Source organism: Tachysurus fulvidraco, chromosome 20, assembly GCF_022655615.1.
Source record: "Tachysurus fulvidraco isolate hzauxx_2018 chromosome 20, HZAU_PFXX_2.0, whole genome shotgun sequence".
Lineage (NCBI taxonomy): Eukaryota > Metazoa > Chordata > Actinopteri > Siluriformes > Bagridae > Tachysurus > Tachysurus fulvidraco.
This window is the reverse complement of record NC_062537.1, coordinates 8,227,038-8,254,157: the sequence shown is the minus strand read 5'-3', so window position 1 is coordinate 8,254,157 and position 27,120 is coordinate 8,227,038. Positions and strand designations below refer to the sequence as shown.

The following is a 27,120-nucleotide window of genomic DNA, read 5'->3' as shown; positions in this document are numbered from 1 at the left end:
ACACAAAGGAGTTGGTTAGGTTCGGTTGGTTAGGTTCATCCTTAAAAGGTTTAAGCTTGAGAAAAAGCTCCAAAAAGATGTCTGTATTCAGAGCAACTGGTTCTTGCCTCAATTTGCAGCAAAGTGCTTCCACTATTCAGCTCTTGGGTTACCTGAGACAGGAGTTGAAAAGTATGTGTGTGTGCCCTGCGATGGGTTGGCACTCCGTCCAGGGTGTATCCTGCCTCGATGCCCGATGACGCCTGGGATAGGCACAGGCTCCCCGTGACCCGAGACGTTTGGATAAGCGGTAGAAAATGAGTGAGTGAGTGAGGAGTTGAAAAGTCTTTATTTATTGTTAACTCAGCCTTTTGACGATTTTCCTCCATCTCAGCATCTTTGAGTTTCAGTAAGCCTTTCAGTCCATCCATTTCACATTCAACATGCTGAAGTTGTAATTTAAACTCTGCACGCAGACATTCATCCTGTTGAGTGATTAGCATGGAAAACTCTTTCTTTTCTTTCTGTCTTAGATTTTTTAGCCCTTGAAGCTGGGTAGATATCTGTTCTACAGAAGACATTGGAGGTTAACAACTTCATCAAGCACTGGCTCTTCCTCGTGGAAATTAAGTGCATCTGATGATTCAATGCTTGGATCCTCCATTGATGGCTTAAAGTCGTCAAGCCAGCTCAAGACTGTGTGTTGCAAGTCTTGAACATCACGCAGGAACGATATTAAATAGCCCTTAAAAGCATCAAGGTTATAATCATCTTCTAATGTTTTTTGGTATGTGTTGTGAATCTCATGAAACTGTAGTACAGCCTCATCCAAAGCAGCAAGTTTAATTTCCAACTCTTTGGGCTGGTTACAGTTCATAGAAGTTGTGATCTGTGTCATCAAGCATGCCACTGCAGCCTTTGCAACTCCACGGTGATGCTTGAGACACGTTTGTTGTTGCTCAGGTGTGGTAATTATTTCTGAATCTTTCTCCATTTTGTCATTAATCTTCTTAATTCCTCGTTTTGACTTTAATGTTACCTACAAATGATAACATTAAGCTGGATACTGTTTGATGTGTTTTTTTTAATTTATTCCTCTAGTGCAGAACTCACAATGTACACATATGTTGTTGCTGTAGTTTAATTTTCAGGATTTGTTGTTTTTGTTGCACATTTATGTGTGTATTTGTACATAAATCACTCACCACGCTGGGGAATATATAGTGTTGTGACAGCAACCCAGAAAATATGTCACAAGCATTGATTAAAACAATAATGACAATAATCACATGGAACCACCCGAACCCCAAAAGACAGATTCAGGTGAGAGACTAGGGACAGTCCATAATGATCTTGTGAAAGGAATTTGTCATTTAAATTAAAAGTTAAAAGCCCAATAATAATAATAATAGTAAAGACATTTAAAATTACACGCCTCTTTGGATCATATGCTTAGCTTCAGCACCCCTAAAAAGGAGCTCAATACCCCTAAAGCTCTGAACCTAGAATCGCCCCTGCAACCAAATGAAAACACAAATCAAACACAAAAAACACAAAAAGGAGTCAGGTTGCGTGTGCGCGTTTTTGCTCATGCGCGTTTGCTCAGGGGGGCGTGTGCGCATTTGCGCGTGTTTGCTCAGGGGGCGTGTGCGCGTTTTTGCTCATGCGTGCTCAGGGGGGCGTGTGCGCATTTTTTCTCATGGGCGTTTGCTCAGGGAGGCGTGTGCGGGTTTGCTCATGCGCGTTTGCAAAAAACACCCCCCCCCCCCCATTGGCTAACGATCAGTCTGAGAGACGCTCCTAACTCCGCGGGGTGTCATAATCATGATTTGATTACCACCCAGTCTGAGGGGAGGGGGTAACCCTATCACCCCGGATCAAACACACATGGCCTTGTTTTACAATGCTGTTTCATCTGAGGTCATAGCCCCCCCCCCCAATAAATAAATAAATAAATAAATAAATAAATAAATAAATACTATCTATTGGAACAAACACACATGGTCTTTTTTACAATACCGTTTCATCTGAGAGTCATAAACCCCCTTTTTAAAAATAATGGTCTACTATCTATTGGAAAAAAACACATGGCCTTGTTTTACAATACTGTTTCATCTGAGGGTCATAAACCCCTTTTTAAAAATAATGGTCTACTATTATTGGAACAAAACACATGGCCTTGTTTTACAATACTGTTTCATCTGAGGGTCATAAACCCCCCAATAAAAAAAATTACTGGTCTATCTATTGCATCAAACACATGGTTTTAATTACTTGTCACCTATCTACTTGAAGCAGACACAATGGGGCTAACCAATATGAAAGAGGGGGTGGTGGGAGGGAAAGGGTAAGCAATCGGTAAGCAATATATCAATACATTAACTTTATTATTATGAACTTTTAACCTAAACATAATAAAATCATGACATGCATCTGTCAGATCAAAGGTATGACATTTTACCTATCAGTAAACATTATATAATTACAGTCATAATTTTTTTTTTTATGATTTTATTGTTTTATCGATTATGGTTTATGGTTTTATTGTTTTATTTGGGCAATAAAACTGTCAAACAATAGAGTAAGGAAACCCGCCGTTTATATCTCTCTACTGTGGCTTCTTTGGGAACTGTTTTAATTGATGGAGCAAAAATATACAAAATATTTAGTCATGTAAATGTTAGTTATTCTGTACAACAGCACTGGCATCCATGTATATAAAAATAATTCATATTTGACTTTTTCAAGTCAGTTTTCAAAATAGATTATAAAATAGGCCAACATAAAGGATAGCTTTGAAGCTTTTATAGTTTTTGCCCTTTACCTGGTACTGTTTTAATAATTTATTCCACACTTAACTAAACTAATTGAAGAGGCATGTATTTCTCAAAAGACAAATACAGAGAAGTTAAATGATATTATTTCTAGGACACAACTGGGAGGTTTACTTAGTCTCCATCCAGCACGCAGATCACTACAACATGCTCTAACCTAGCTGTGATAAGTTTAATGAGTAGGGTTGGATGGTGCAGTGCAACCCACATTGAACAAATCTCACTTGATACCTTGTTTCTTGCTGGGCCAAGTTACATTGTCACTTAGTCACTGCTAACTTTTTCTCTTTACGTGTTGTCAGATATTGTGTATGCACTTGCATCTCTGCACAATCCTAGATAGACGCATGCAGGCTTTTGAATCACAAAGCCAGCAGCAGTTGTTTTGCATTGTTATGACACTCCACTCTAGTTTCATGTTCACATGCCTGCAAGGAGGACTGTAATGCTTTTAGGCTGGAGTGTCCACACCTTCAGACTCAGGTGGATGTCTTACAGACAGCAGTAAATTCAATTGTACAATAAAACAGGCAGATAAAACTGGTTCTCCTGTCTACACCCATAAAAATATTATTTATTAGCATCTGAAATGGCTAAAATCTGCTCATGTTCACCATGCACCTCACAAAGAGAAACTGCTGTGTCTTAATGGAAGTGTCTCACTGGTATCGTGCATGCCTAGACACTGCTTTGCTGTGTCAGAGCATGAAGGAGATGAAGGGAAATGTGGTCAAGGTCAACTTGGTGTGTCGGTCACATCATCAGTGCTAAAATGCATTTACACGTGGTACTGTAAAAGACATCTTTCTCCCAACAGGAGTGGTTTTTGGGAAGGGCGCTTTATGATGCTAGTGCCACAATTATCCACCACTATGCCTTCTCAGAAGAGCCGACTGCTTTCAGCTATCCTGATTTTGCTGCTGGCTGGGCCCTTAGCTGCTCTCTGGTTAAAAGGTGAGGATGTCTGGTTGCCCTTCCTTACTTTAAAGAAATGCTTATAAGATGAATTGCTTTAGGGAAATATCAAATGACTTCATTCGTTTGGAATTTCAGATTAGCTGATTATGTGAAGCATGAGCCACCCAAATCAGATTTCACCATTGACCTTAAGCATGAGGTATGTTTGTCTTAAAAAAGTCCAGTTTGAGTTTATGAACTGAGATATTGTTGTAGGGTTGGGTAATTATGTGTCAACCTTTTCCAGGATTTTGCCAGTGTCAGCTCACTATCCCAGGTAGCTGATGCTAACATCATAATGTTTATTTTTTTGTTATTAAATAATTAACTATATATTTTGCGTTAAATAAAACATCTATTCTTTTGTTATAGTACTTGCCGGAAACATGCCGGAAACATGTGGAACTTAAGCATGCATGAAATTAAAACTCTCTTGGTTGATCGCCTGTACTTCATGCCTGGAAAATCATTGCAGTTTTATTGGGCATAACCTTTTCCTTTTAACATATTAGTGGGTTTTACCCATGACTTTTACCATTAAATGTGCTGTGTGGAGTGGTGTCAATTTAGTTCTGATGATAGAGGCATTTATGAATGAATGAAGTAATTTGTTTGTCTGTTTCTGTAATACTCCTCTCAAGTTAAGAAATTTTCTCCTGCCATTTGTTATTATGACATCATGTTGAAACATGACCTGCACACAATACACTTTTCTCCTCTGCTCCTCTCTCACTTCTGTATGTGTAACAAATTATATAACAGATATCCAGTGACCTTTTCCTCTTCCAGCCCAGTGAGATGGTTTCCGTTATTACTCACCTTCCTTATTTTAAGTAGTGTTACGTACATACATTTGTATGAATACAAATCATTAGAAAATGTTACTTGTGTCGAGTATGAATTTAATTATGACAAGATAAGCTTCTCTTTCTTCCTTTCTTCTATCCCTTCACTTGTTTTCTCTCTGTCACAGGAAAAATAAGACTGTCTGTTCCTTACAGAGAGCTGTCATAGTGCGCTACTTCCTTCTTATTCTTCTCTGTAGATTTCATGTTTCAAACTGCCTGGTCTTGCCTCTTATACCTGTCTGTATACTGATTGTGTACCTTCCTTCTCAGTAATTTTCCTTTGTACTCTTACTTATACCTGTATGTTTCCTAAAAATCCTGTTGTTTGTTCCATATCATCAGCAAGGTGCATGTTGGTATGGTCTAAATCGGGAATCTTCAACCTTTTTTAATCTGAGACCTACTTTAACAGTAACATTTATTTACATATTGCCATAAACCAAACTAGGAGAATAAGCTACAATTGTGTGAAATGTCAATATTAAATAGTCATATTTTCTATATAATCATTTTAAATTCACATCAGCAGCATGTTCAATTGTTAAGTCGAGAGCCGATTTAATACAACAGTTTTGCTCACTAGACTTATCAGTTGTTATTATTGCCAGATTTTGTTCATTCACATGGATCCTGTTATTCATTAAGCCCAATTGCACATACCTTTGATATTGAAGATAATATTCTTTTTGAAAACCAAGACCTGACATTGTATTGGACTTAAAAAATAGTATTTTTTGGCATTCATATGCGTGTGTGATGGGAAATATTAAACAGTATTTTACCACGAAACAGCATCTGCACTAATAAGAAATGTCTACAGCACACTCGTCCTGCATCTTCGTGCAGCAGGATATATTCCTTTGGCAGCTTGGTAGCTTTATTCCTAATGCTGTCAAAATTTCTAGCAGCTTTCAAGTTGAATGAATCCACCATGTGTTCCTTTATTCTTTATCCAAACTACTTCAGTTTTGCCCTTACACTGGAAAGTGGTGGGGCATAAGTGAGTTTAATTGGGATGAAACTTTATTTTTAAACTTAATTTTTATTTAGTAAATTTGATTTTATCGAATTTGCAAATATTTTATGAACTTTTATGTCTGTTGGTCAAGTTGTCGTGTCGTGTTGGGAGTGTTGGAGACCTGGTCTGAATAGTTTAATGATATGAACTTTTCTATAGATTGCGCTGTATATTTGGGAAGAGGGTAGAGGTCCTGCTTTAACTGCTGTACATGAGTTCTGCTCTGAACTTTACGGCTCAATGTACACTGAGCATTGTGCTACCACTGTCAACTCTTACCTGCCAAGCTGTGTAGGTATATTATTTATTATATTATATTATGTGTTTTGTTTTGAATATACAGATTGCCCTCAAATCATAAAAGAGCTTAATTTATGCCTTGTAAAATCTAGATTCAAGTAAGGAAAACCCATAGTTTATGTTAAAAATTAACTGATAATAAAAATACAGTATGTTGCTTATATTGCTTGATATTGCCTAGTTTATTCTGCACATGAAGATCTGTATTGAGCAAGACTGAAATGCCTAGTTTATTCTGTGAAATATTTTGAGACCACAGATCTAATAGCTCTCCTAGTCCTTCTAGATTTTTTTATACTGAGTCTCTCTCTCTCTCTCTCTCTCTCTCTCTCTCTCTCTCTCTCTCTCTCTCTCTCTCTCACTCTCTCTCTCTCTTTCTCTCCATAGGTTATGCTAGTGAAAAGCGAAGACCTTTTTGTAGCAGTGAAGACTTGTCAGAAATTCCACCAAGATAGAGGTGTATTATCTCAGCTCTCGACTGTGCTTTCTGCATTTTTCTGACCAAGAAGTAGAGACTGTGTTTATTAAGTGTCTGTTTTCCCTGATCTGTATTTTGGAATTAATTCTTTGTGGACACAAAACTTGCAATGATGACACCTCCCACAGACCAGCCACAAATTGTATTTTGGGCCAAGTGTGAAAATTCCATCAGTGAAAGATTATGTAATTTTCTAATCTTTTTTTTTTTTGTAAATGTTAAAATGAATGATTTTTTCCTAGCTAATAATTAGTTAATAAATAGCTATTAGTGGCCTTTTGGGACCCTACTAAAACTAATTTAATACAATGTCTGTCTTTGGTTGTCCTTATTTTGCATCCAAAAGGCTTTTATGAAAAGTCAGCGACATTTCAGCTTGTTTCATCATGTATTCGGGAATAAACATTAATTTTCTAAAGTGGATTTCTCCTGCATGGAGATCTGCTTGGTAATTTATTCAGTTCTAGACCTAAAACAAGGGTAAGAGGTACATATTTTTTGTAGTATGTGACCGAGATAAGTGGTGTCGGAGCAGTACTTAAATAACCAGCATACGTAGACACTAGATTTAATTGTAAAAGTAACTGTTTCAGGTAAATGTTAAAAGGTACCACATTAAAAAATTAAACATTAGCTAAAAGCATGTTTTAGAAAATAACTATAATTTTTTACTGTTTAAGGTCTGTGAAGTGTTCTGATGGTGTTTACTGATTTGGCTGTTGGATTAGTTTGATATGCTTATTATGCCCATATACCTGTTCAGTTAAATTGTATGCATGCGTTAGGATTTTTATTAATTCCCAGAATCCTTTTATAATTTATAAAGAAAATTTTCATTGAAGACTCTCTAATCTTTTCTTAATCTTCTTTTTGTTCCTCGTTTTTGCCTCATCATTCCTTCTTTTTTTTTTTTTTTTTGAATGAATTTTTTCTTTAGTGCCTGTAGTGAAGAAGACCTGGGCAAAAGACGCAGCACTGCTAGAATATTATAGTGATATTGCTGATCCAACTATCCCCACCATTGACCTGGGTGTCTCCAACACAGAGAGTGGTCAGTATTTATAGATGTGTTGTGTGTTTTGTGTCTGTCTTTTTTCCAAAATGTATCAGCAGCTTTAATTAAAAATGCAGTTTTACTAATAGCTCAAAAATGCAGTGCCATGTCTGGGCTAAAAATACCTACTCATTTCACTTCCACCTTCCCACCTAGTATTTGGTGGACAGCCCAGAGGGTAATTTGCTTCTGCTTCACCTAATTACCTTATTTAACACACAATCATTCCCTGTTGTGTACACTGACTGACCATTTTATTAGCTTCACTTACCATATAGACAGGTTTGTGCATGTACAATTATGTTATGCGTGTACTGTTTATAGCCCATGTGTTGATAAGCACAATTTGTCAGCTCTTCTCAAAATGGCCGATCATTGTATCAGTGATAACCATATATTACCTTGTCGGTGGTTCATTCCTATTACAGCAGTTAGCATGGTAGCATGTCGTTTATTTGTATTATTCTCAGACACAAATGCAGGGTTTTTACATATCTTTAAGGTCAGTACAGGGGTTGAAAACTAAAATGGTAACCAAAAATATCCAGAAGTCAAAATGATTAACAAACACAGAACATGTGGTATCTAACATCAATAATTATACACCTACAGAAGTGGAATATTAATAGTTGGGTGAAGTATATACTGTCAGTTTACCTGAAAAAAGTGCAGACTTATTTTTCCATTTTACAGTATGTTATTCCATACACAGCATAATAATAAAGTTGAAACCAGATACTTACGTACACTTCAAAAAAATACACAAAAACTTTTATTTCTTTACTGTCATACATTAAATCAGAGTAAACTTTTTCTGTTTTAAATCAATAAATATTAACATATTTTTAATAGAAATACATAAATAATAGAAATACATAAAAATTCTCCCTCGCTCGATTCTGACATTTAACAAATGCAAAAAATGATTCAAAACAGAAAAAGTTTACTCTGATTTAATGTACAGTAAAGTGTTTGTAAATATCTGGTTTCAATTGTAGACTTAAGCATGGTATAAAAATAATGACCTTTATAATACTGAAGGAATTCAGTCATTCAGCTGGATCATCAGATATACCTTCAACCACACATATTGAAGATTCATTGACCTTGCCTGGTTAGCATTAGCTGGCTATTTTGCGAAGACAACCAGGCAACACTGCTATGTTAAAAAGATTTAAAATGTAATTGTCAGAGATGTTTGAACAATTAACATGACTAGCTAAACGCACATCTTACATAGCTCTTAGGGGATATAAATGGATTATGCTAGTTTTTACATGCATTACTGTTTGTGCTTTCAAAGAAAAGAAAACCATTGCTACAAACTGCACTGTCAGTGTCCAATGGATGAATATTCTACATGGATTTTAGGTTTTCTGCCTAAAAACATAATCAAGTGCACAATTATGCAAACCTTAGAGTTAACAGTCAAATGATTTGGTGATTTGATGCATTAAATTAAAATGCAATGAGTGAAAGAACAAATGTTTTTTTTTAAAGATTTTTTTAGGCTGATGTGTAAATTTGTTTGTGTAAATCTTTAATATTTTAAAACAGTTTTTTTTATCCTGCATAAACTAATGGTAGGCCTACCATTAATCCAGCACAGTTTGTCACAAAACTCTGTAAACTCATTTTAAGCTTTTATGTCATTTTAAACTGGTATTTATATCACTTCAGGTACACAGGGATCTCTTTTCAGGTCAATAGAAGTTGCCATAATAGACTAATTATAAAATAATATTCATAGTCATTGATTCTTGTTCATTTGCATATAAAATTACAAACTGGGGAATATAAAAAGGAAGGTTTTCTGAAGACAATTAGGTTGGAAGAGAATATAATACAATAGAACTTTATCAAAATAGAGAATAATACTCTTATCAGACAAGAATACCTTTCTTCAAATAATCATAATTAATATTAATATTCAAGAGGTTAGTTTTAGTTACTAATACTAATTACATTTTTATTAATCATTTTTTCCAATATCAATCACATTAAAGCAAAAATTAGAACTTAAATTCTCAATAATTCTTACTGTTTGCAAATAGGGAGACACAAGAAATAAGTGCTCTGGTGAGTCAGGACCCCTTTGGAGGTAACTTAAAAGAGTGCCTCTGAAGCACTGCTGGCTGAAATGTGGTAAACACCCGCTGTTAAAAAGTATTGCATTTTGTATTCCACTAAAGATAGCACAAAGCACTGCATTCATGCAGTAAATTCTGGCTGTCTGTGGAGAGAGAGCAAGTTAAATGGAGAGGAGGAAAAGCAAGGTGAAACCCGGGTTTGAGGTGACAGGTTCTGGGCTCCAGCACATTGGTTTCAGGTAGATGGAACCAGAGAGACAGACAGAGAGAGTGGAGAAGCCTGGACCATGGATCACTGCCAAGTAATCCTGTGCCAACTGAAAGGCTCCATCCAGGGACATGTGCTAGTGGTACTACCAGCTCAGTTATCTGTTCTACTCCTTTGCTGTCTGCCAGCAACCATCAACAACAGGAGGCCTTAATTTGCTGAGTGTAGGTAAGGAGCAGTTAAACCTGGCCAGCTTCAGTGACTGGAAGCATCGTTGGTGCTCCTCTGCTGGTCGTCTCGACACACTCCAGGACTATGCTCTGGATAATCTGGATACTAAAGCTGTGTCCTTGGCAGAAACTGTTTGACTGCAAGCTGGGCTTCCCCCAATATCAAGGTCTTGGAGTCCTAGAGCACATTCATCCTCACCCTATTCCAACGCAGTGACCGCATCCTCAAAAAACCTAATGAAGCCCCCCAGACTGCAAGTAGAAGCTCATGAAGTGTCACATGTTGGATGATGGCGTGGGACATGTGGATATGGTGGACCACAGCAGCTTCTGGAGTGTCTGTTTGCTCTCAGCCTGCTCTTAAGCAGGGCCATTAATGTGTATCTGCTATTAATTGTGCAGGTTGACAGGTGCTTAGTGTTGGGTTTGGTGGAGTCCGGTGAGGAGCTCAATGACTGAGTAAGGAGACTACCATTATGGAGAGGTGGAATTTCAGCAGAACTCTATGCTCTCTTTTTTTTAGCAGCCTTTCAGGTTTTAAAAACTCAACATAAAAGTTCAAGAAATGTTTTACTATTCATTTCTCCATGTCTGCCAATCTTTTTAAGCTTGTTATTAAATGCTTGCTATACTCTCCCATAGCCAGAATATCACTAAAATGCTAACTTCTTATTGGTGAGGTTGATTGTATTTACACATCCATTTGCTGTTGCATTTTTTTTTGTACTGTAGAAATATGAAGTAATTTCTAGGACGGTATGTTTTATATACAGTATACCAGTTCTACAAGGGAATTTTGTTTTGTTTGCCATGACATTGCTCATCCTTGAAAATGTACCTATTCTTCAAACAGAGATTAAATAGATAGATGTTTTGGTGTATTTTAAAATCAGCAAGGGAGCTCTTTTTTTCCCCCAACTGCAGCTCTTGGAATTGAAAATCTGTCTTTCTCATCCCTTTTTTTTTTTTTTTTTTTTACTTTTTATAGATTTTTTTCTGTATCATTCTCTCTTCCTCTTTAAAGATGAGACTTTAACCTGTTATCTGGTCACCATTTTTTGTATAGTAGTGTGTCTTCTATGGTACAGTGTGTAATAACTCTTTCATTCGTATTCAATATATTCATGTTTATTCAGGGTTTAGTACTAGGGTTGCAAAATTCTCGGTGAGTATTAACATAAAGTATAACATTGCTTTGTATAAGCTATTGTGCAACAAAATTATTCCATTGTAAAAACAAAGACATTTAGGCGAGATAATAAAAAACAGTCTAAAAAGACTATGCAGTGCCTTGAAAAATTTTCCTGACAGAATTGAACATTAAATCCATGCCTCAAAGAGCACCAACAGGATGAAGGCTAGTGTGAGCGTGTGCATTTAACAGCACATAGAGTTGCAAAAGTTATTACACCCCACTCTCGCACAGACTCATGGAACAGGTAGGAAGATTAATCAGTGCCTTTAAAAGATTCCCTGGCAGCGGTGGGATTTGAACCCACGCCTCCAAAGATATCACTACAAAAAAGTTTTGGCAGCAGTGGAATTTGAAACCACTGGAGACTGTAGCCTTAATCCAGCACCTTAGAGCGCTTGGCCACACTACCTGGCCAAACTTGGTGAGAATCCAAGATGGCAGCCTGTCCTTTGTTCTGTGTAGTGTTTGTCTGTTTTAACATTTTATTTTGTAAATGGATTTTAAACATCTTCTCAAACAAACCATTTGCCTCTAAACAAATCCTGGTGTGAGCCTTTCGAAAAATTGTGGTTTACCTCTCAACTTATGAACTATTTTTTTACCTAATTTGGTGGCCTGCTCCATTTGCTCTGTCTAATCAGTTTGGCACTTCTGCTGCAAACCATCTGCTGTGGGGTTTGACTTTGGCCTGAATCAACAGCATAGGCCTATTGAAAAACTGGGTCTGAAAGTGTGGATTTTGCCTGGATTTTTGTGTTCGTCCACTTTCGGGTTGGATCTGCATCATTTTACCTGCTCCAGTTGCAGCCTGGGTTCCATTTACTGCCTGGCTTACATTCTACCAGCTACCAACTACAGCCTTGATCTCTATATTAGCTACCAGCTGTAGTCTGGGTTTCTAATAGCTACAGCCTGAGTCCCTCTACTCCTCCATTAGCTATTGTGCTATGCCAGTTATCCTGTGCTGTGGTGTGAAACTCCATCATGGCGAGTAACTATGACGTTTCCTTAGATGCACTTTATATGTCATCAAAATTAAAGGTTACTATCTGTGTATGGGAATTGGAGGGTAGTCAGGGGGGCTGGATGTACAGTATATGAGCATGGGTTCTCAATATACAAACTTTAAATATCTTTTTAGCCTGCTCCTCCTAAGTGACTGGTTTGTTCCATCAATAAACTCTTGGTCCAAAACCACAGTGACTGGCGATTCTAAAAACTGTATGAATCATTGTCTTAATACATGTTGAAAGGTATTATCATGCTTATGTTGTTGATGTCAGGAAATGTACAACCTAATCCAGGTCCTGTGAATGATAGAATATCGCTGCAAACTCCTGTTGACTTTTGAAATAGGTCTGGTATTGGTTTTGTGCACATAAACGTGAGACGTTTATTGCGAAAAATTGACATGGACAGAATTTGGGCCAAATCAACAAATGCTGATATTATGGTGTTATCAGAGACATGGCTGGGTAGGTCCACCCCTGATAGTTATATTTATATGGAGGGGTATAATATATTTCATAGAAAATAGTTTGCAGACAACAGTACTTATATACAAGTCTGTGCCTAAACAATTTGAATTGCTTGTATTGAAAATTTTAATTATCGAAGAATTATGTTTTAACAGTTGCAGGATGTTATAGACCTCCTTCTGCTCCAAAGGATACATTATCCTTATTGTCTGGTTGTCTGTCTGTCATCTCTAAAATATACCGAATTGGTTTTAATGGGTGATTTAAATTGGGACTGGTTAACTCCGGCATCTGACTTAATTAAAAGCTTTTGTGATTCAGCAAATTTGACCCAAATTATAGACTCGCCTACTAGGCCAAATCCTAAACATCCAGAAAAATCTATGTTACTTGACTTGTTTTTAACCAATAAGCCACAGAAATATAAAACGACTGCTGTTTTCGCAAATTGTTTGAGTGATCGTTGTGTTATTGCAGGTGTAAGAGACACCAGGAAAGCTAAATGTAAACCGCGTATTATAATTAAGAGGATTTTTAAGTCATTTTGTGAACAAGCTTTTTTAATTGATCTTAATTTCTGTGATTGGACCAGGGTAAATTTGATCCTGGAGCCCAAGATAGCATTGCAATATTTTAATTCACTTCTATTGGACATTATAAACAAACATGCTCCTCTTAGAGAGTACAAGATTAAAGGGCGTGATAATCCATGGTTCTCTGAACAATTGTCTGATTTAAGTCATGAGCGTGATCTTGCGTAGGCAAAGGTTAAGAAATCTAAAAGCAGCTCAGATTGGCAATATTTTAGGCATATGAGAAACAAATGTGTCTCTCAGAAACATAGAGCTAAATCAGATTATTATGTAAATGAATTATGTGAAAGTGCAGCTAACCCCTCTAAATTTTGGAAAGTTATAACTGTCTTCAGACTCTAGGGATACGGTGTTGCCAAATGCATTGAAGGTGAATGATAATACTATTACAGACAAAAAAAAAGGATGATAGATTCCACGAACGAGCATTTTATATCTTCTGGGTTGTTGTTTAAGCATGCAACAAAACCACAGACGACACAAGAGGATCACTCTATGTCTGGTGAAAATGTACCTTTCAATTTTGATCTTGTCCCTATAGAATTTTTGGAGGTATATGATGCTCTGGTAAGGTTAAATGTTAGGAAATCCTCTGGTCCTGATGGTTTGGATCCGTATTTTTTAAAAATTGCTGCTAAACATATTGTGGGACCTTTGACACATATTTTCAACCTGACTATTGAAACTGGAATAATACCTAGTGTATGGAAGTCAGCATATGTCACTCCTTTATTTAAGGGTGGTGACAGAACAAATCTAAATAATTATAGGCCAATATCTAAGCTACTGATTTTAGCTAAGGTTTTAGAAGGGCTTATAAGTGATCAGTTTAAAGTTTATTTAGAAACAAAAAAACATTTTAAATGATTTGCAGTCTGGTTTTCATAAAAAACATAGCACTGTCATCGCTACTATGAAAGTGTTAAATGACTTAAGTGCTATTGATTCTAAAGAATATTGTGCTGCGCTATTTTTGGATCTGTCAAAAGCATCTGACACAGTCGACCACTCTGTCTTGTTTCAGAGATTGGTGGATATTGGAATGTCTTTAAAAGCAGTCAAATGGTTTGGTGGCTATTTGAGGGGCCGAACACAAAGTGTTCAGATGGATGGTGTGTCCTCAAATTCATTATTTACACAAAATGGTGTCCCTAAGGGATACATTTTGGGGCCCATTTTATTTATTATTTACATAAATGATCTGTGTCAGAATGTAACAACAGCAAAGTATCATTTTTATGCGGATGACACCATTTTGTACTCCTCTGCCTCTTCTTTAACAAGGGCCTTAGAGGACCTGCAATCACCTTTTAACATTATTCAGAAGAATCTTAAAAAATTGAAACTAGTATTAAATGCTGACAAAACTAAAATAATGTGCTTCTCTAAATCAAGGAACACAGACTGCTTGTCAGATTGTTACTCTAGATGAGAGAATAATTGAACGAGTAGCAGTCTACAAATATCTTGGTTTCTTCTTAGAAGAAAGTTTGTCTTCTAAGCAACATATAGAATGTCTAGCAAAAAACTTAGAGTAAAGTTGTGTTTCTATTATAGAAATAAAGGCTGTTTTTCTTTTAGTGTGAGAAAAACACTTATACAAGTAAGATTTTTGTCAATGCTCGATTATGGTGATATTTTATATATGCATGCCAATCAATCTTCTCTGAAAATGCTCTACTCAGTATACCATGCAGCACTAAGATTTAGAGCGAATTCCAGCTTTCGTACTCATCACTGTAAGTTCTTTGAGAGTGTTGGTTGGCCTTCTTTGCATAATTGCAGGTGGGAGCATTGGTATATTTTTCTTTATAAGGCCATTGGTCACTGCTGGGAAATGTAATCTTAGATTAAATGGTCAAATCATCTATGACTTTCCCCCGAACACGAACTGTCTTCGGTGAAAGTGCCTTTAATTTTTTTGATCCATCATCCTGGTATAAACTGCAGAAACATTTTAAATTAGACTATTTACCAACATTGATGCAGTTTAAAATTAGGATAAAGGATTACTTGAGTACTATATGCACATGTGCTACTACTGAGTGCTAATTTAATATTTTTTTTCTTTCTGCTATATCTTGTCTGTTTTTGCTGTATATTTTAAATATGAAACTTTTTGTACTGCTGTCTTGCCCAGGACTCCCTTGAAAAAGAGATTCTGAAACTCAATGGGATTTTTTTCCTGGTTAAATAAAGGTTAAATAAAAATAAAATGTAAAACCAGAGTCATGAGGGGTCTGTGTACAAAGACTGTACCATGCAAGCTTCCTAAAGCAAATGCGCTTAAGCAGTGTCTAACTCAATACACCCTTGTGAAACACCTAGACCCAGGGCTATATTTTAACACCCCGCTCTAGCACGGACCAGGTGAAAAGCGGTTGGTGTGCAACAAACGAAGGTGTTGAGGTAAAGACCAGGTCAGCGATGAAGGTGGAATTCAACCCACACATGCAGAACACAATGGATTAGCAGTCAATTGCCTTAAACTCTTGGCCATCTTGTCCAGCAGCAAAACTTCCAAAGCGCGCTATGAAAAACATGGGTTCTTTCAATGTAGCTCTCAGGCACAGGCCCCTCGTGACCCTGGGTTTACATGCAGGTAGTGTGGTCGAGTGGTCTAAGGAGCTGGATTAAGTCTCCATCTGCAGTCTTTTTTTTGCTGGACAGCAGAAGACTTCCTTCCACTCACACATTTGGGAGAGCATAAAGGCTTTGGTGTGCTCCTTTTAGGCTCTCGTCTCTTTAGAGTCGTGGGCCGCTGCCAGGGAAACTTTTCAACATTGTAAATTTCTTTCTTTTTTTTTTTTCTTTTATTTGCACAAATTCAAAAATATTTTTATATTGCATATATTGTGCAGGGAGGCAAAAAACCCAAAGTGCTTATTTAAAACCTCCACCTAAAAAACAACAACAAAACTAAACTAAATACAAAATGAAAAAAAAATCAATAAATAATAATAATAATATCAATAATAACAGGCTCCCCATGACCCGAGAAGTTTGGATAAGCGGTAGAAAATGAATGAATGAATAATAATAATAATAATAATAATAATAATAATAATAATAATAATAATATATACGTCAAAACTATATAGAGTACATAAAATACATAAAACCTCAGTGAACAAAAGCACAATTACAAAGCATCAATAAAATGATTCTTTATACATATTTTATAACTTTTTAAAGAAGATAAATCATTCCATAATTTAATACCCTTAAATCGTATAGAGTAATAACCTCTACAAGTAAGAATTTTAGTGAAATGAAAATCTGAACATGGATGAGTTAAGTAACTGTGAACGTGTGAACTTACTTTAAAATACATTGTAAATTGCTCTGGAATGTTACCTTCACCTGAATATATTTTATAAATAAAGACACAAATTCGCAAAATGTTGATATATAAATAGTAAGAACCTGAAGTTTTTGAAATAGAGAAACCGATGAAGTATATACATTGGATCGGGTTGCAATCCTAACAAAGCGTTTCTGAAAGGAAAAAAAAAATTATGAAGAGTAATAGGAAAAGTGCTCACCCAAACTATATTACAATATGAGAGATGCGGATAAATTAAACTATAATAAAGAGTAAGAATGTGGTAATAAGATGCCTAACCCTCCTTATTATTCCAGTAGATTTATGTATTTTCCTACTTATGTAATCAGCTTGTTCCCTCCAACTCAAACTCAACGAAAATGCCCAAGAATTTTGCAGTTGACACCTGAGGCAACTCAGTAAAGCCTTTGTGTTGTCAAGACTGTGTACAAAGACTGTACCATACACGCTGCCTAAAGCAAGAAGGGTCTAACTCAGTACACTCTTGTAAAACCTGTGTCAAAAACCGAGGCTTAAACCATTAGATCTTCAGTCTAACGCTTTTCCAACTGAGCTATTTTGGCAACATTGTGAATACTAGAATGAGCCTGTGAGTTTCTTTGGGTCCGGTAACACTTTTTCCTAAGATTCACATCAAGAAGGCATGGGAGCCACAAACTTTGTATAGCCTGTGTGTTGCCAAGACCCCACAAAGCTTTGCAAAGTTTATTGGCACTCCGTAACCTTAGCTTTTTGTTTGGCTGGAAACTTTCAATGGGCATTAACAGGAATATATGGGAATTAATGGGAATATAACCAGGAATTTACAAAATTGCAGGTTAGCCTCTAACAGGGAACTTAAAACAAACAGATATACTGCAATTTTAGCTGAATTTCTAACCTGCACATTCATCAATCCCATGCATATAGCACTTCCCCTACTGCAGGTCTATTAAGGCCATACCCCCTAATGCACTGTGCATTCCTCCATAACATAACACAGATCATTTCTTGAATCCTGCACACAAAATAATATCAAAAAATGTCCATCTTGGTGAGTGTTTACATAAAGTATTTACATATTATATAAAGTTATATTCAATTGTGCTTTGTGTAAGCAATTGTACACTAAATTATACCATTGTAAGTACAAATACACTGACTGAGCAGACATTTGGGCAAGATAACAAAAAACTTTCCAAAAATAATATTCCCCACAATCAATCACCCACCTCCCCTTTGATTTTTGGATAATGAATCTACATTTGCATTTTTCTTGTTTGCATACATTTACTTAGGTATTTACTTAGGTAAATATATGTTATCTCTGGTATTAAAGTTTATTTAGCAAATACCAAAACCTGTTTATACAGTAGTTAGACACCCAGTAAATCAGATATGTTAAATGTAAGCCAGCACTATTTCATTAACAATTTATGAGGCTAGCTAGCTCAAGCTGTTATGCTCTTTTTCTGTCCTCTATGCTAGCCAATTTTCTGTTATTGTTCTAAAGTACAGTACTCGTCAAAAGTTTGGGCACATTACTATTTTTAATATTTTTGAAAGATGTCTCTTTCAAATGCATTTGATCAAAAATACAGGACAGAACTATTTGTGAAATATTGTTATGAAATATTACAATGGCTTTCTGATTTAATATAATATAAAATATAATGTATTTCTGTTATGCAAAGTTTAATTTTCATCAGGCATTACTCCTGTCTATAGTGTCACATGATCCTTCAGAAATCATTCTAATATGCTGATTTCTCATCAATTTTAGAATTGTGCTCCTCATAATTTTTTTTAATAACCTGTTATAATTTTTAGGATTTTTTGCTTAATAAATGTTACAATTTAAATTGTAATTGTATTTCACAATATTACTGTTTTTTCTTTATCTTTGAAATAATTGAGCATAAGATACTTATTTCAAAAACATAAAGATCTTTTTACTGAACAATTGTATATACTAGGTTATAATTTGTTTTAGCAAGCATGCTAATTGAGGAGTATTTATTCATCTAGCCTATTTCTATTTAAAAAAAAACTGTATTAGATTGAATGCATGTCAGCTTCTGTCCGAACATGTTTATATTTATGTTTGTACATTATATAGTTTATATAAATTTCTCCAAATTTCTAATTAATTCCCATAAATTCCTGGTAAGTTTCCAAATTTGGAATATTTCCAAAGTTCCCCAAATGAAGTTCCAATGGAAGGTTTCTGGAAATTTACTGGAAATTTCCCGCCGCTTTGCAACCGTAGTGAGTACAAACACAAAGTTAGGAAGAAAGAGACTGTTGCATCTTTTTTATCTCTCTAATTTCCACTTACTGTATCTCTCTGCTGTAGAGTCCAAGTAACTCTCATCATACTCTCTTCCTTTCCTCTATAGATATAATGCTGGGCCTGAAGTAATATATTACACAAATTTACACAAAAATAAAAATAAATTCACACTTTGGCTGTAAAGGATGCTTAGGTCCATGGAACGACAAAATCAAGGCAGCTGTCTTCAACATTCTGTATAAGTCCCAGGAGAAAAGTGTCCGTGCACTAGAAATAAATTCTGTTTCCACTGTGTGTGTTTTGACCAAATTAGCACCCATAGGACACATATGTATGTGAGTAAGCAGTGACCGCAGTATTCTGGGTCTTCCTAGTAAACTAGAAGTCTTACTTGCCTATTAATTCTGACATTATTTTGTCATTGCCTTTTATGGTTGATTCCTTTTGCAAAAACTTGTTTTTTATTAGTCATGCTGCTTTATCGCCTTTGGAGTAAAGCTAGCAAATTAGCAAACATCTGAAGAGTTTTTTTAGCCTAAGACTACAATGCAGCATCAAAGGCCTGACAAACTAACAACCAAGCAATTAGGCACTGTTTTTGCACCTCTTTTTGGAGAGATGTGTTACTCATACTAATAACATTTTCCCCAATAGCTTTATAATGGTTTACGTTGGAGTTTCTAAATGAGAGTTTTATATAAATTTGTAAGCAAGGAAATGAAGGGAAATATTTCATTTCCTAATGGGGGACAGCACATAACACTATTATTATTCTTCATTTATATCACATAATGATTGTGTTATATGTTGCCTGCATTTTTACTCTAAACCCTCATTCCCCCACCCCTCTAGCATTGTGCCAACACTGTATAATTTTATTCTGAATTGTGAAATTTTTTCTCAGGGCACTGTGCAAAGACGTTTGCCATTTTAAGGAGGTTTGTCAGTGGAGAAGTGACACAAGCACCATGGCTACTCCTAGTAGACGATGACACATTGATAAGGTAACACATCTGGCAACATAGTGAAATGAACAGGTACATGCTGTCCCTAAGCAAAAAAGAAAAAGCCCTTACTTGTAGCATGCTGGACCAGAATCAGTCTAATGTGAACCTGGAAAAACAGGTCCACCCAGAGAGAAGAACTGACACTGCGTGTTAAAGAACAGATTCACATCATTATCATCTGATCAGATGTCCTGATTCAGAATACATGTGTGTACCTGTGCTTTTGCCGCAGTTACTGCAAACATATTGTTATACATTGCTATATTGTTTGTTTGTTTTTTAAATTAAAATCACATTTATTTTCTTTAATTGTTATTTGTTTTTGTTATGATTTTATTGTGTGTTTCTTATTTTTCATATATATATATATATATATATTTTCTCTTTTATAAACTCTTTTCTAATTTCTATGTAAAGCACTTTGAATGACCTCTGTGTATGAAATGTGCTATACAAATAAACTTGCCTTGCCTTGCCTTGCCTACATAGTTTGCTCTCAGTTGTAATGCAGCCTGCTATATTCTTGCTAGGAGATAAAAATCCAACACTTTGGTTGGTAATGTGTGTTTTTGTGTTATTGCTTACCAGTCTGCCCAGACTCCGGCAGCACCTGCACTGTTACGACCCTAATGAAGCTGTGATTATCGGTGAGCGCTATGGCTATACCCTCAGTAAAGGTGGATACAGCTATATCACTGGTGGAGGAGGGTAAGCATGTAAAACCAACCTCCAAAAGTTATAGTGACTGCTAGTGAAAATTTTAACAATTTAGCATAATCAATCTGAACACATGCATGATTTTGGATAGTGGAATTACATTGGATAATATATACGGAGACCATGTGAAAATCACAGGTTTTTTAACCCTTAGGAGCTCAGGGTCAAAACCAGGTCAATGGAGCTGAGAGGCTGCAGAGCTGTCCATGTACAGTCCTGTGAAGCTTCCTTAAAGCAAATGAATATGTCTTTATTAAATACAATAAATACAAAAAGACTGACAGTGACCTTGGTGTTCATGTGAAGTGCAACAGGAGGTAGAAATCAGAAAAAAGAGTTTTACCACTCTACTACTAAGAAATATATGTACCAATTGGCACACAGTGCATTAAAAAAACATTTATTTATTTTTTGAAACCCAAGAGGAAGTAGAGGTTTTTCCTTTTAATGAGTACTGAATGAAGAAAATAAAAACAAATTCTGTCACTGTAACATCAGCAGCCTTATAAAACTTTCTAAATGAAAAACTGACCTTGTGAATGATAAACTGCTGGATCTGTAATCTGCTTGTTCCAGGCATCTGCAGTGACATTTTTTATCTACTCCAGATGCTTAGAATGTAGGCAAATCGTGCATAAGATGAATAGAACTGCAGCATGAATGAAAATGAAGAATGCAAGTCCTTAGGCTTAGCCCCTATCTCTGTCCTGTGGGTAACTGGTACACCTGCACCCACCAAAAGCATTTCAGGTAATGCAGCAAATGTTTAAGCTACAGTATTAGTATGCTGTTGTGTCAGAAGAAAGCATGAGTAATCCAGGAGCAGATTTAAATGGGTAGAATTTCCTACTTAGTTGTTAAAAATTTGTTTCTTATAGTTTATTGTTACTGAACAATGGAGGTTTTGAATAAATAATGTTTTATACAATTATTTATGTTTTTTGAGCTACTTGGCTTGACATGATGCTCAGTGGTGTTTTATTTCTCCATGAGAAGTCCCTATGATACACCAAACAGCCGTGACATTAAAACCAGTGGCAGGAAAAGCGATTTTGCATTTCTTACCTGGGGAAGAGATGACACCAAGATGCACTATGTGAATAAAGCATGTTGTTGGAGGCAGTGTGATGCTCTGGGCAGTGTTCTGCTGCAAAGCCTTGGGTTCTGACATTTATGTACATGAATGACACATTCCACCTACTTTATCATTGTTGCAGAGCAAGTGCACCTCTTTATTACAACAATATTCACTAATGGCAGTGGTTAGCAGGATAACACATTCTGCTACACTGCAAAAAAATTTCAAAAATTGTTTGAGGAACAAGACAAAGAGTTGATTTGGTGGTTGACAAAGATGCTGACTTGGTGTTTGACAAGGTATTGAAACAGGACAAACCTAACAACTTACAGGACTTGCAGGCTGTTTTGGCTGCACAAGGGGCACACCTACATAATATTTGGCAGATGGCATCGGCTGTTATGGCTGATTGATATAGAATGTCATGTTAAACATAGAATTTGCATTACAGCTCTTGTGTAGAATGTTAATGAATATTCTGTGGCCAGTGTTTTTTATTTTTATTATTATTATTTATTTATTTATTTTACAATAATTATGCTTCAGTTTTCTGTATTGCCTATGTGCATGTTTGATCCTGTTGTTAATTTTTTTTAATCTTTCTGTCAGTATGGTGTTCAGTAGAGTGGCAGTGTTGAAAATCCTCTCTAGCGGTTGTGGCTGTTACAGTGCGGATGCTCCAGATGACATGGTATTGGGAAGGTGTCTTAACACATTGGGATTATCTGTTACACACAGCCCACAGTTTCACCAGGTAATACACCTACTCAATGTTTTTATTAAACATTTATTTATTAAATTTTTTAACCTTCATATTGAGGTAAAAAAAAAAATATATATATATATATATATAAATGAAGCAAATATAGAAATACCGAAAATTATTTTCAACCCAATACATTATGATTGCTGAGATCTGAAATAAATATAATTGATCATTTAGAAGGGAATCTCTCTCTCTCTCTCTCCTCTCTCTCTCTATGTATGTATCAGTCAAGGTACAGTATGGTCTTAGTTAACAAAAACAGTTTCTAACAGTTGTGCATGGGAGTTCAGTATAATAGAAATTTATGCTGATCATTTTAATAGATGCCATAATTTGAGAGCTATAAATTGTACTGCCATGCCATATATGGTCTTCTTTTGTGGTCCACAGGCTCGTCCAGATGATTATCCGAAAGAGTTGTTGCTCCGTCAGAGACCCATCTCTTTCCACAAACACTGGAACATCAACCCCGTGGCAGTGTACCAGCAGTGGCTGATGAACTCTGAGTATCAGCTCCAGCAGAACTTTAGCAGAGAGTACAGAGAGGAGCTCTAAACCAGTTTCTCTCGTTCACAATGTAAGCAGTGATAATTTGGGAATTTTGTAGCTTGTAGAAGCCAACATTCTGTTTTGTTATTCTTCTTAGACAAAAATTGATTAATTGCTTCTCCTCCTAGGGCATTCGAGCTACATGCACCAAAATCGGATATGTCGTAGATGGTCTGAAGTTTGTAAAAGTGCTATTAGAAAAGTAATATCACTTTTTTTGCCATAGATGCCCATTACAAATTTTAGAGGTTTATAACTTGGCAAGCGTTCAGGCTATCGACACCAAACTGGGCCAGTTTCTTTATGGTGATAATCTGGACAAAATTTCAAATTGGTGTACTGACTGGCCTTTCGGTATTCCCAAGGCCCCACCCCCAAAATATACAAAATCATTCCATGACATGTGACATATCAAAACACTCAGAACAATGAGATGAACTACCTCACGGGTATTTGGATGACGTCACGTGCAACCCGTGAAATAAAAAAATTACCATAAAATGGACGTGATATATCAAAACACACAATGAGCGGAATTGCACGGGTATTTGGGTCACGTCACATGCTCGTATACACTCGCCACCAAAAGTATTGGCAGCCTAGCATACTGGCCTGACAGGACAAACTTTAGAAATTCGCAGAATTGTGTTTACTGTAAAAAGAAACACTTAACTATATATTTATTTTTTTTAAATAATTTGGCAGATAATTTTATTCAGCATGACCCACTAGTGCAGAGCACAGTGGAGCTCTTGGACTTACTGCAGAACCAAGCAGTGGCTCACTGACAGGTCTGGGATTTTAAATTATAATCGCAAGCTTAAGAAATATTTCTTACATATTTATTGGAACAGTGTTTCTTAGAACAACAATACTCCTGGAGCAGAGCTGAAAAATGTAAATTTTCTACATTTGATTTGTTTGTTAAAAATTAAGTGTTTTATTTGCGATTTATTGTACTTGAACCGTGAACTTTTTCATGATTGCCAATTCTCTGCTGATATTATATACTCTCTTGTTTCATCTTTGCCAAAAACAGTGGTTGAATTTAAAGGTCTGACTCTTGACATTTGTATGTCACATGGCTGGCCCACCTATATAAAGGGGAAAATGAGAGGAAATAATGCATGAAAAAATTTACAAAAAAATAAAATAAAAACCCAGTGACAATGAGGAGCGCAAATGGTGCCAGTCATTTATTCATTTTACAAGCAACGATCTTGGTTGTAAGTGTAGGACGTTTACCATCTGAACATAAATTATATATAAATGTAACATCGGTTGCAAGTTTCCCTGTCATGTTCTTCTAGGGAGATATGTTGCTCTGCAGCATGGTATAAGTCTAGACCCTGGCTTGAATAAAAAGATTCATGCTTTTGCTTTCCATGCAGGGTTTTTAGTCTTGCATGGAACTGGAAAGCGGCACTAGAACACCACCATGGGCTGCAAACACATGCATAGAGCCAGGTGAACATACAGGATTTTTTACTTTGTTGTAGTTCATAGTTTATTGATTAGAACGCTCAGCCATTGATTGAGTGTACTTTTGTAATTTTGTTCCAGTTTGTAGTACACATAAGCTTCACAGCCTTTAGCTTGATCAGTTCAATTCCAGTGATTATATTTGTGTGTCCTTAGCGATTTATTCTTTGATATTCAGTTGTAATTTACCTGGAAGTTTCAAGGTTCAGAGCCAGTCTCAATAGGCTTATAGCCTTACTAGCATGTTCAGCAGCATTGTGTGCCAAGCTTCATTGACATGTGGGATTGTTAAATATGGAATTGAAATGAATGTTGACTTTTATGAATTTAACAATGAACATTTTTTTGCTTTATTTATGATCATTATAGCACAAATGATATTATTTAAACACATAATCAGCTGATACATTATGTAAACCTCACATGAAGAAGCAATTGGAACTGTCATAAAATTTTTCATTAGAGGTATAAAAACCTGAAATCGGTGCAATGTTTCGACCATCAGGTCTTCGTCAGGCACAATATAAAAATGTGATCACCTCTCCTCTATAAATACTGTAGGAAACAGGTGTATGCCTTAATTACACTCGCTTTCAAAATAAGGCACACTATAGACAAAGCACTGGAGCAACTCCCTTGTTTGGCTCCATTTTGGCAAATGAGAATTGAGCAATACTTTTGAATTTAGTGAAGCTGATTATGTGGATATTATGCTTAAAGACTCTATTTTTGATGACAAAGATACTCCAGAAACGATTCATGCATAATTACATTAAATTAAATTACAACATCTTCTACAACGAGAAATCAAGCAATATTTTCATGCAGTCACTTTAAGTGATTATCTCTGTCGAAGAATTATTCAGAGAGGGTTACATTTACAAAAAGCACCTGCCTTTGGTTTGCATAATGAGGAGTTCTGTACACATTAGTGTGAGATCCTGAATAAATGCTCTTTCGACTTGATGGTGTTGGTGATTAAGGAAACAACAAAACAACTCGAAACTACGAAACTGGAGTATGAAAAGATGGAGATCCAACTTGGCAACCTAGTGACGAAGAGTAAGTTGACAGATTTAAAAAAAGAATTTGAACGTCAACAGGCCGAATTGTCCAAAGAGATCAAGTTGAATAAGCGAATGGACGAAGTGAAGCGAAGTTTACAGGGGACATTTCAGACTATCAGCAGAGTAAAGTATATTTTTAGAAGGATGGCAAAACGGAGTCTAATAAGCCTCAGTGTATCTGCATAATTACTGCAAGTTCTCGCGGACACCGGCAACCTGGGGATTTTTAATCCTGGGCCTCTTCAACCTCGTGTGATTCGGATTCTGATCCTGCTGGGCGATTGCGCAAGAGTTCTCCTTTTTTAGGTCGAGCTCAATTCGATCTTCTTGGAAAGGATCGAAGGGCATTCCGATCAAGAAGAAATGCAGAAGGGGCAAGCATAAAAGGCAGTTCCCTACCTCCACGGGTGACGAGGAGCAAACATGAACTTCACAGATAAGTCTCTTCCAACACCTTGTATCTCGGCTTTGAGTGAAGGACTTTCTTTCATTCCAACACAGTCAATCCCGTTCCTGAACATTACGGGACACGTCTGCCTTTTAAGAGGAGGTCTACAGTACCTTTATTCCACCCAAGAATTTCATCTTTGGACACTTTCTGTAGGCTTGTTGAGTATGATGTTATGAATTTGCTTAATAACAAGAGACAACATAAAGTGTATAATAATTTGTCTAAAACAGAAAGGGATGCCTTAATTGAATTAAAAAATGACAGTTCTGTGGTGGTACGCCCTGCAGATAAAGGTGGTGCAATTGTATTACAACGTGTCTCAGACTATGAAAAGGAGATCCGCAGACAGTTAAATGATACTGCGTTTTATGAACACTTATCTGTGGACCCTACTAATAAATTCAAAATGGACATTCACTCCAAATTATTGTTACATAATCAAAGGGGTGAATTTAATAAAAATTAATATGACTTTCTTAAAGTTGAATGTCCAGTCACCCCAATCATTTATATGCTCCCTAAGGTCCATAAAGGCCTAGATGCACCATTGAAGGGTCGCCCTATTGTGAGTGGGATCGGAGTCTTACAGAGAATATCTCTTATTTGTTGACCTTTATATAAAACCTTTTGTATCCACTTTATTGTCTTATGTAAGAGACTCTATGGACTTCATTGAATCATTACAGAATGTTGATTTCCCTGTTGATGATGTTATATTTACTACTTTTGATGTGCAGAGTTTATACACTAATATTCCCCATGTTGATGGTTTGTTAGCTCTAAGACATTTTTTATCAAAAAGAACGGGGGATGTAAGACCCAGCACAGAGTGCCTTTTGGACTTGGCAAGTATTGTTCTGACCAACAATTTTTCCAGTTTTTCCAAGATTTCTTTTTACAAGTAAAATGGACTGCTATGTGCAGTAAAATGTCACCTAATAATGCCTGTCTGTATCTGGGAGTTTTTGAAAATGAGTTTGTATTAAATGAGATCAATCCATTCTTCTCTAACATCTTGCATTACAGATCGTTCATTGATGATATTGTTATGATCACAAATGCTGCTCCCATAGAAATTATGTCTTTTTAAAATTATCTTAATTCTAGAACTGAACATATTAAT

The 27,120-nt window shown here is 36.1% G+C and overlaps 1 protein-coding gene across 3 annotated transcripts in view; it reads left to right on the top strand.

Moving 5' to 3' along the window:
- b3glctb (beta 3-glucosyltransferase b) overlaps positions 1–26,824 on the top strand; it is a 46,903-nt gene extending 20,079 nt beyond the window's left edge. For all 3 annotated transcript variants that reach the window (XM_027137530.2, XM_047804452.1, XM_047804453.1), the window contains 9 exons: positions 3,631–3,767; positions 3,867–3,930; positions 5,796–5,927; positions 6,324–6,393; positions 7,352–7,465; positions 19,785–19,884; positions 20,476–20,595; positions 22,292–22,436; positions 22,839–26,824. In XM_027137530.2, coding sequence (XP_026993331.1) covers positions 3,631–3,767; positions 3,867–3,930; positions 5,796–5,927; positions 6,324–6,393; positions 7,352–7,465; positions 19,785–19,884; positions 20,476–20,595; positions 22,292–22,436; positions 22,839–23,003 — 1,047 coding nt within the window. In that variant the 3' untranslated portion in view covers positions 23,004–26,824. The remainder of the gene's footprint in view (positions 1–3,630; positions 3,768–3,866; positions 3,931–5,795; positions 5,928–6,323; positions 6,394–7,351; positions 7,466–19,784; positions 19,885–20,475; positions 20,596–22,291; positions 22,437–22,838) is intronic.
- Positions 26,825–27,120: the final 296 nt, after the last annotated feature.